This window comes from Hyposmocoma kahamanoa, unplaced genomic scaffold (assembly GCF_003589595.1).
Source record: "Hyposmocoma kahamanoa isolate Upper Pololo Valley unplaced genomic scaffold, ASM358959v1 160, whole genome shotgun sequence".
Lineage (NCBI taxonomy): Eukaryota > Metazoa > Arthropoda > Insecta > Lepidoptera > Cosmopterigidae > Hyposmocoma > Hyposmocoma kahamanoa.
Window position 1 is genome coordinate 3,698,938 of NW_020653575.1, and position 10,527 is coordinate 3,709,464.

The 10,527-nt window shown below is 37.6% G+C and overlaps 1 protein-coding gene across 1 annotated transcript in view; it reads left to right on the top strand.

Annotated features, from left to right (window-relative positions):
• LOC113225366 (cytospin-A-like) overlaps positions 1-9,923 on the top strand; it is a 64,977-nt gene extending 55,054 nt beyond the window's left edge. The window contains exons 5-12 of the mRNA XM_026457650.1: positions 2,158-2,521; positions 4,322-4,477; positions 4,991-5,188; positions 6,336-6,460; positions 7,653-7,812; positions 8,709-8,804; positions 8,931-9,055; positions 9,712-9,923. Of these exons, the coding sequence (XP_026313435.1) occupies positions 2,158-2,521; positions 4,322-4,477; positions 4,991-5,188; positions 6,336-6,460; positions 7,653-7,812; positions 8,709-8,804; positions 8,931-9,055; positions 9,712-9,895 (1,408 nt within the window). The 3' untranslated portion in view covers positions 9,896-9,923. The remainder of the gene's footprint in view (positions 1-2,157; positions 2,522-4,321; positions 4,478-4,990; positions 5,189-6,335; positions 6,461-7,652; positions 7,813-8,708; positions 8,805-8,930; positions 9,056-9,711) is intronic.
• The last annotated feature ends 604 nt before the right edge of the window (positions 9,924-10,527 follow it).

Below are 10,527 nucleotides of genomic sequence, written 5' to 3' on the forward strand. Positions count from 1 at the left end.
TAAAAGTTCGTTTCCAATTTTGGTTTAACGATAATTGAACTCGATATTTATATAGGGGAACGTGGATTTAAAGGTGGGGAAAGATCGACCTTAAGAGGCCAGTGCATAAGTGCCATGAATAAGCGTGTATGAAGGGAAGAATTGATGCGAGTGTAGGGAACAAATGAGGTTAGATCGGGGGTGAGCGGGGTCTTTATTTTCTGACTACTCTAGTGTGTGTAATGATTGGATTTCTTGTGATATCAATAAGACGCATATTTCAACTTCTTTGGTACTGTTTTAGACTCTATGCAAACTTCGCACGTCTAAAAATGCATTAATTTTAAAATGCACATTTAGTTACATTTGAGTGTACGTCAGTGTACCATAAACCGCATACTTTAGCAACGTGTTAATTGTGCTCATGAACCACGCTCTTTGGTATTTCGTCTGCCTATTATAATAATAATAATAAATAATAATAATAACGCATACACTCAACATAGCCCTGCACTAAGGAAACCCTGTGTCGCTGGTGCCATGGACACACACACAAAGACAACCACAAATTACACACAAACTAACGATAGAAATAAATGTAGTCCATACAAATATTTCTCCCGGCCCGGGAATCGAACCTGGGACCTCTGCGTGGCAATCTGGCATGGTAACCATTCGGCCACGGAGGGAGTTAATTATGTTTATATGCTACTTATAAGCGGAGAGACACAGATTGGAACATTCCTCTCTTTGAAATTTAGAAATGATTAATTAATTTATTAAAAAAAAGATTAAGATTACAAATATGTAGGCATATGTTGAAAAGTCCCATGTGCCTGTGATTTCATCAGCATCCTTTCCCTTCAAAACCAGCATTACTCAATTCTCACATTACTGCTTGGCGGCAGAAATAGGTAAGGCAGTACTTCCCTGGACGAACTCTTTCACAAGGAGCTCTACTGCTACAAAAAACCTAGAAATTCGATGAGTACTCGTATTTAATTAAAGAAATTTAAACTATTAGAACTTAAGAGAAATTATAATATATTTGCAAAATCGAGATTCTTAAAGATTTTATTAAAAATAAAACGTTCAAAAAATCATAACAAAATAGGTACATACTTTTTTTACAGTTTTAAATTTTTCTTCTACACTGCCATAGTAAAATGATTGCTACATCAAAAATAAAGAAAAAAGTACAATATAATGATTCTTGAATTTCATAGGGAGGTATTAACCACTCTATGTGTATTATTTACTTGAAGTTTAGATAATTATACTGTCTATCCTGAACTCTCTGGACTCTTATAATATGCACCTCGTTAGTTTTACGATCAATCTTTTTCATAGTGCTACGTAATTCTAAACCTAATTGTACATTCAACACCACATCAAGTACACTTTTTTTCGAATATTGCCTGCAGTTCAACGGAACAAGATCCGTCAATATGTAGCTTGATGTGCTGCCATCTGTACCTATTAAAAATGTCCCATAAGTTTGAAAATAAGTACACAATTTCAAGGAAATCTACAAAAGAGCCAAACAGAAAAACGCGCACCACATCTTGCAGTTTTAATAAAGAGAACAGTATAGGTCAATGATAGTATACTAAATTTTTAACGTAAAAGAGAAAAAAATACATATTTCATACCTTTAATACATCCAATTAAAGTTAGAAAGTACTAAAATTAGAAGAAGTCTCCTTGACCCATCCAATTGCAATTACAAAATTAACTGATCAGCAACAACGCACAACTAGAATAAGTAAGCCACCAACATTAACATCACTAGTATAAGTAAGCCACCAAGCTTGAATATCATTAGAATAAGTAACTAAGCTACGACCACGGTCACCACTAAGTACAGATGCTTGAATTTTGATATTAAATTCCGTTATTGTTTTAAAGTGATTATTTAACAACACGTTAAATAACTCATAATCCTTTAGTGATATATAAACATAATGTAAAAAGTGACAAATTTACTAATAAGTGCTAAAAAGTGCCTTAATTTAATTCCGACTACACGGCGCCTTAACAAAGATAGTAGTGGACTATTCCAAAATACGAAATCACCGTACTAAATCACAAACGAACTATGCGAAACTTATTCGACCAGTTGAACGATATGAAATAACAACTAATCAAGATGATGAAGTTTAAATCCTTGTTCCGTAGAGGGCCAAGTCAAGGGAAACAGGAAGGTACCCTCAAAGGAGCTCCTTCTGTCAGCAGCCTCGATTCCAAACATCACAAAGTCGCACCAGCTAGAGATAAGAGCCTGAAAATCTTTGGGTCCAAAGAGAAATTGCATAAGCCACATAAGAAAAAAGATTTGGGGAATAATAATGCTGTGCTAGAAGACCCTGAGTTCAGAGAAGGGGAATATGAAGACGCGAGACAGGATTTTGGGAGTGCTGAGGAGTTGGGGTCGGTAGATGAGAGGGGGTCGCAGGACTTTGTCAGTTTGCCGGTCACTTTGAATGCCGAACACATGCCGGGGTTCCAGGAGGTTGACCTCAGACCCAGAATACCATCTGAGGTGAGTTATTAAACTTTATAAATATGGATCTTTAAAGATTTTTGTAATGCCAATGAGTGCAAGGAGCACTTTTTAATATTGTTTCATTTGCAATTATAATATTTAAGCCATTTTACATAAGGTTGACTTTTGTTACATATGTTGATTATTCAGAAAGTATACCTTGATGAAATTGACCACTTTCTTTAGCTACATATTTTTGCAGTTTTGATTTTCATTTCATTTTAATATTGACTGTCTTTTTGTAGATATTGTTTTTTTATGTTCACTTTGTTGACTTTGCTTTCATTATTCTCTGCGTTAAGAAGTGCGTTTCACTGATATTTCAACTCCAGCGTGACCATGGTAGAAACGACACAATCACGACTTTTTTAGTGTAATCAGGGGGTCTACTCTGGATCTCCGTCCGACATCCGTCCGAAACAATTACTGTCAAACAAGCAATACTTGAGCAAATGAAAAGACGCGTGATGCGAATGAAGCTTCATACTTGATACTTGATAATTTTGTCGAATATTACTTATTTGACAGTAATTGTTTCGGACGGATGTCGGACGGAGATCGAGACCCCCAGATCTTAAGCTAGGTGTTGTGGTTCTCGAGATTGAGAAATGGTGCCGCTGGAATAAGCTAATTCCAGCGTGAACAGTAAAACACCCTTATAATGGCGGTCCGACTAAATGTAGATTTTTTGCGACTAGAACCGACTAAATAGCGATTTTTTTTCTAGCTAGTCAAATTTCAAAACTTGGCCATGGTCACGCTGGAATAAGGCACTCGTTTCAACTTGTACGATCGATCATCGTACGAAAATTTGTCTTTACATTGACGAGCATAAAATTTTGCTCGTAATTGAACGTGAGATTCTTTGTTTTGTCTGTTTTCAAATGGACATAGTTACGCACACTAGAACCAACCCACAAAATGTCACTTTCGAGATAATTAGATTTTTGTATAAACAGTGTGAAAAAATAAGTAGGTAAGTTATTTGAGACAAACAACGTGAGTTATGTGTAGCATTGAGAATGATATATATAACGAGAACCATGTTCTAGTTTTCGTAATGAAAACGCTTAAGATCTGCAGTACTTCAGTACATGTGACATGGATCCATTAAGCGTATTTAAAAAAAATATATTTTATGAACTTAAGCAGCATGGTTCTTTTTAGCTATTAAAAAGTAAACTTATTTACGATTGGTAACCTGAAAGACTTTTATTTTCTCCGTTTTGGCTTGGTATATTGCCTGGATCTTTTGTGAGCGGGTAAAGGACACGTCTGGTGTTATGCCTAAATACATAACTCAATTTTACTCGAGGTGTGGGTTGGTTCTCGTTTGCATAACTATGTCCAAATATCAGCACTGTGAATTGAGAAAACACCATGGCTATCGTAGTTGGTCAATGGCATCTGTAGTAACTGATAATAATAATAACACTATGTAACAAATTTTCCTAAAGGTTTCTTGTTCGACAGAATTGGTGTCTGTTTAATTGAGCAGCAAGTGTTTAGGAAAGAGGAACTATACCCCTGAAACTTTGTGTTGGTGGTTCACAGTGGTATTTCCATACCTACATAATAGTTACTGATAGTGTTATGGTTACATAATCTCGCAAATCCTACACATTAGTAGAATTTTGTTTGAAATACTAAAGATTTGAAGTAAACTGTACCTTTTTGTCTTTATTTTAGGAGAATCGCGAGTATGTGATTACCCAGAAACAAAAATCGTATTACATGATGTAATTACACGTTGCATACAATAACTTTACATTACATTACAACTACCTACTTTTGCAGGCATCTCTTGCGTCAGGGGCGCGAGAGATAGAAACTCTACGGCGAGAGCTGGAAACTACTGTGATGGAGCGAGCGCAACTTCAAGCTAAGGTTGAGGAGCTTCTTGAGCGAGCTGGAGAGGCTGACCGATTGCGGTCTGAACTTGAGCGGCTCAAGGTACATACCATGAAACAGTCCATCGTTATATTTCCAAGCAGCAAACTGATAAATAATTCATAGTTGGTTTTACTGAATGGAAATTTGAAAGTGTGCATCTCTAGCTTTATAAATTGACACATCTATAGACGGCTTATCCTTAGTTTTTAAATTGATAAACTTATAGACAGTTCATAGTTGGTTTTATAAATTGAAAAGCTAAAAGACAGCCCATCCCTAGCTTTCAAACTGACAAATTGATAGACTGTATGTAGTTGGTTGTGCAATTGAAAAAGTAAAACAGACAGTCCATTCTTAGCTTTATAAATTATTAAAATGAAAAATTTGACCATTGACTTCTGCTTCTTAACCTAAACATAATATTTCTTATATTATGTTTAGTTATTATATTATACCCAAACTAAATATTTCTTATTCTTATTCTAAATTTTACCACCAATATCATTATCATTTTCTTCAAGGACTTGTCTACAGACATTCAAGTGATTTGAATAATTGGTTGCATTTTTACAGACTATAGAAACCGAGCGTGAAGCGGCATTAGAACGACTAGCCGACGAGAATGGAGCTCTACGTGCGCGACTACGCGGCGTCGCCCATTCGCCGTTGTCGGACAGTGAGAAGAGGCATTTGTTGCTTGCGCCCGCGCCTGCGCCGCATCCCAGGCGCATGCACTCATCGGCACCAGCCTCTATAGCACTGGCTCACAATGTAAGTAACCGCTTTTAATCAAAATTAAAATTACGAATGAAATAATCCGAAATATCACCAATACTGACAAAAAAAAGCTTACTAAGCAGGCTTACTAAGTTTTTAATCTCTTTTCATGCAATAGGATTTATTCATCCTTACTTTTGCTTCGGTTTGGTATCATGGTCTTCTTTATATCACTCAGAATGACTTTTGGCCTTCCGTTGTCGAAAGCGATATTGCGTATAGCTGAATTGAGGAAGAACTTCTCATATAATAGCTTTCAATCTACCTTGTCACTCTGCCCTCGACAACTATAAATTATTGATTTTTATCACACGAGATAAAAACTGAAAACATTGCTACCGCTCCTTGCTACTGCTCTACCTCAAAAGCAGACTAGCTCTATATTCATTACTAAAAGTCGTGTCATCTACAAAAAGGCTTTCATGACCTCGGTCACCGGCTTCTTCCATTTCATTTGGTCTTTGGGAAGTTCGATCTTTCGGTAGTTACTGGAAATATGAATAGTAACTTGGTCTCTGAACATCAGATTGGTGATCACGAGGTTGTTTCTGGTATATCTTTTTTTTATGTTATTAAGTGACGGGACGAACGAGTCGCACGTCTGGTGGTATACCACTCGCCTATCCATAACTTTAAGCTGCTTTGAGCCTTAAATCACTAAGATCTGAGAGGCACTGCGATTGCGCCCGTCACCCCGAGACAAGTTGACAAGTCCTATGTGCATGTAATTTCACCCTTACTCTTCATAATCGAAAGGCCATAATGCTCACATTACTGCTTGGCGGCAGAAATAGGTAAGGTGGCAGTACTTTCCTTTTCATGCATGCCGGGAATATTTAGCACGCCAACCAACCCTTGAACCCTTATCCAATGGGTGTCAAAAACTAGCAGTACTTCACTGAATTGACGAATTCTGTCAAAAGGAGATCTGCTACTACATTTAGTTTGGAACGCGAATTTGTATTTGAATAATGCAGTATTTATTGATATCACACTGTTTTAATTCTGCTATTTATGTCCTTTTCAAGAAAAAGGATCGAAAAAGATTTTTACGGTAAAACTTTTATGACATTCTTTTCGAACACAACTTTTGTATTAACGACGTTTTGAAGACCTACTAAAGATGAGTCCACACTTCCAGGGCGAAGGCGACAATGGTGAAGCGAGCACTCCAGAGTGGGACAAGCACTCGTCATCATCACTCAGCGAGGTATCCGTGGCCTGTCTGCAGGACCGCATCCTGCAGATGGAAGAACACCATTACAGGTAATTTTCTTCTCAAAACCTTCACTCGATTCAATGAAGTCCCTTACTCCCACTGACTTATTAAATTCAAGTCTGCACGCCCAATATAAAAAAAAACCATGTTACACCTAGTTTAGTCTATTGAACTGTATGTGGGTTAGTGTATAATATAATATACCTTCAATATTAAATGTTTTATTGAATGTCATAATATTTCACCACTTTGATATTCAATTAATTACAGTGAATAACGATATCTTTAGCTAGGGCTGGTAGCTGGAAAGGTGTCTGTGACGAAATAGTTTTATAGATTTCTCATAGATGGCGCTACGGCTAAAACGTCGTTAAAAACCAGATACAAAAATCCGACAAAGATGCACATAGAAAAATTCGTAAGGTCCGCTGGTTCGTTCCGTGAGTTAGTTGGCATAGCGTCTGGCGCGGTTTGCTAGAAGACGTCGGTTCGAATCCGGCCGGATCGAAGGAATTTTTTTCTAAGTGTTCGATCTTTCTATTCTATTAATAATATACCTTCAATATGTTTGCATGCTTAATGTTTGGCCGGGCACAGTGAAACTTTTTTTTATAATATCAAGTGACGGAACCATTGACTTACAATTATATGGACGTCGGGTCTGCGCTAAAATGTGTCCGCACTTGTAAGGCGCTAAAATCGTATACAGAGCGCCAAACTCCGCTTTAGTCTTCATTTGTTCGACTGACAGCGCGATACTGCGATGACATTACAATTTAAATTTCGAATAGGTTGACTTGGGACATTTTTTTCGTGGTTTTTGTATTAGACCCGTCGTCCATTTATTTGTAAGTCAATGGACGGAACGAACAAATCGTGCGTCTGATGTTAAGCTACACGCCTGTCCATAACAGTTGCAGTCCACTCAGCTTTAAATCGCAAAGTCTGAGGGGCACTCCCACTGCGCTTGTCACCCTGAGACATAAGTTGACAAGTACTTCAAAACCGGAACGCAGTAATTCTCAACATTACTTCTTGGCGGCAGAAATAGGTAAAGTGGCAGTACTTCCCTGGACGAACTCTTTCACGAGGAGCTCCACTGCTACAAAAAACTATACTTGTTTTGTTACACGTCAACGTCTATACAATCTGTGTTTTCACTGAATAGTTTCAAATGAATTAAGTCGCAGATTCCTCTTATTTACGACCATTCTATGACTTTTTTCCTGGGTTCCACAGCACCAGCGAAGAGCTCCAAGCAACTTTAGCCGAATTAGCCGATCTGCAAACGCAACTAGCTGATGCGCATGCCGACAATGAGCGACTGGCCGACGAGAAGCAAGTACTGCTGGAGTCCCTATGTCGGCAGACCGAGAAACTGGAGGACAGTCGAACTAAGGTAAGGCTTGTGAACGTATATTTTCTGTACATCGAGTATGTAACCAGAAATAGAGACGAAATGTCATTTAATTTGTTTGAAAACTATTCTGCCAAATCATTACTGTGACAACTTTGCTCCGATTGGCCAGCCGGAATTCGCCGTCAATTGTTTCACTTCAAATTGACCAGTTTAACTTGAGCTTTGCTGTAATGAACGATAATTGCAAAATTACATATTTAATATTTAATTAACCATGAAATGTGATTCCGCTTGTTTTGTAATTAGATGTTTTGGAGTTTTTCCCACACCTCCGAATGGAATAGCCCCCATTGTTAGAGATGTTATCTTTATTACAATAAATATAGAATATTTTTGAAATGTACGGAGACGCACACAGAGGTATATGTATTAACACAAAGATCGAACACTCACAAAATATTATCCGGCCGGATTTGAGCCGACGTCTTCTAGCATACTGTGCCAGACGCTATACCAACTAAGCCACGGAACGAACCAGCGGACCTCACGAATTTCTCTATGTTTTTGTTGTCGTGTCTTTATATTTGGTTTTTCAACAACTTTTTGTATTAATAATTATAACAAACTAGTGGAGGAGTAATTTCACATAGAAATTAATTGAATATCAATTCTATTAAAATTTAAACTTTTTTTAATTGATTCTATATGTGTGTTCTGGAGTCAGTTATTTGTGTTCTGGCCTTAAAATGTTTTTTTTATACTCTGGTTGGAGGATCACGAGCACGTCCAACTTCATCGTTGAGATAAATGCAACGTTATGTTGCTTGCGATAAGACCGGCCTGAAGCCGAGCTTGATGCATGGTGTGCTTCGTGACTGTGCTGGGAATCCCCTAGGTTCAGAACATGTAAATTAATCACCTTCTTTTTTTCTCAGGTGGATACTCTTCAAGAGCTGTTGCTTCGCGAGGGCATCGAACCGGAGACGTTGGTATCAGGAGACCCCGACCAACAGCTTTTCGCTGTCCTAAAGGTGTGTTTGACAAAAAAATTTATGAACTGAATATTTCATATAACAAATTCGCCTTACCTTATACATGTTCAACGGTGGAGTAACTTATATGTTAGAATAATTAGAGAACTATTTTGTGACTTGAAGCTATCTCAAGAGGAAAGGCGGCTTATGCTGTCGAAGCAAGAGCAGTTGGAGTCAGATCTGACCGGCACCAAGGCCGCGCTCGAGGAGAAAACCAAAGAAAATGATTCATTGAATGAGAGAATTAGGTAAGTTAACCTTTCTTACTGTATATCTTTATTCTGTTTTCACACAAATAACTGCCTCCGTGGCCGAATGGTTACCATGCCGGACTGCCACGCAGAGGTCCCAGATTCGATGCGTGGGCCGGGAGAAATATTTGTATGACCTACATTTATTTCTCTCGTGAGTTTGGGTGTTGTAATTTGTGGTTGTCTATGCGACACAGGGTTTCCCTAGTGCGGGGCTATGTTGAGGTGTGCGTTATTATTATTATTATTCTTCTCGTTACAACCATAGTCGTGTAATGAGAAGAAAAAAACAACAAGTCCGTGGAATTACATCTATTTGCGAAGTTTTATTGAAATCGGTTACCTCAAGTGCGCGAAAACGGATACATCCCCTAGTTTGCCACCATAGAGGTGGAATATTTTTGCCAAATTTAAATGGGACCACTTCTGAGGTACACTTTTTCCAACAAAAAGAGAATCATCCAAATCGGTTAAGTCAGTTGCATTTTTAAATCGGTTAAGTCGGTTAAAAAGACTTGAGGGTTTTATATTTTATAACATTATTTGGGGCATTATAGTTAAGTTAGCGTGCACGCAATCGTACTATTTACGTGCAAGTGTGATGAAAACGTAATTTTTCGTATTTGCGTTTTGAACAAAGCCTCCTTTCACAGATCCCTAGAAAGTTCTCTGGAGAGAACAGAAGCAGAGCGCCTGCGCTGGGAGCACGAGGCCGATGATGCGCGGGAGATGGCGGCGGCGCGGCAGCACCAGATCTCCACGCTCAGCGATCTGCTGGACACAGCCAAGGCCAAAGTCAGTGTCGAGCCAATTTTACATTCCTTTATTGAACATTAAAAGAACGTTTTTAAAAACTACAAGAAAAATTAATAAATAAATGATATTAATTAATTCCTGGACAAAACCTTTTAGCAAAAAGGTAAATTCGATAACAGCCTACTTACTGTCTTGCGTTTTACTTTGTTGTGCCGGAGAGGGTCCATGATGTGATTTTTCTACTAAGTATACCACACTACATCTTGTATACAATTGTGAAATGCAAATAAATACATTGAATATTGAATAAACATTAGCTATGGAGTCATTAGCTAGAAAAGGTAACAAATAATGGAGAAACTCACGCAAAATTAATAACTAAAAAAAAGTACTAAAATCCTACAATAAAAAGTACTCACCATTTTTTTTGTGCCATGTCAAAACATGCATGTCTGTTTATTTTGAAGACGGAGTATCATGACGTTTACAGAGTTAACAGTTTTAGTAAAATTTAAAATAGTTATGTAGTTGTGGTCGAAAGTTTTATCGATGAATTGTGAAAGAAGACAAAGTTTTGCAAGAGTTGTGTGAATAGTGAACGTTATGACGTTCTAATGATTAATATTTGCATTTCTTTTTTTTTATTTTAACAGTTGGTATATTAGCATTGAAATTAATATGTTAAGTCTATACTTCACATATTAATTTCAATA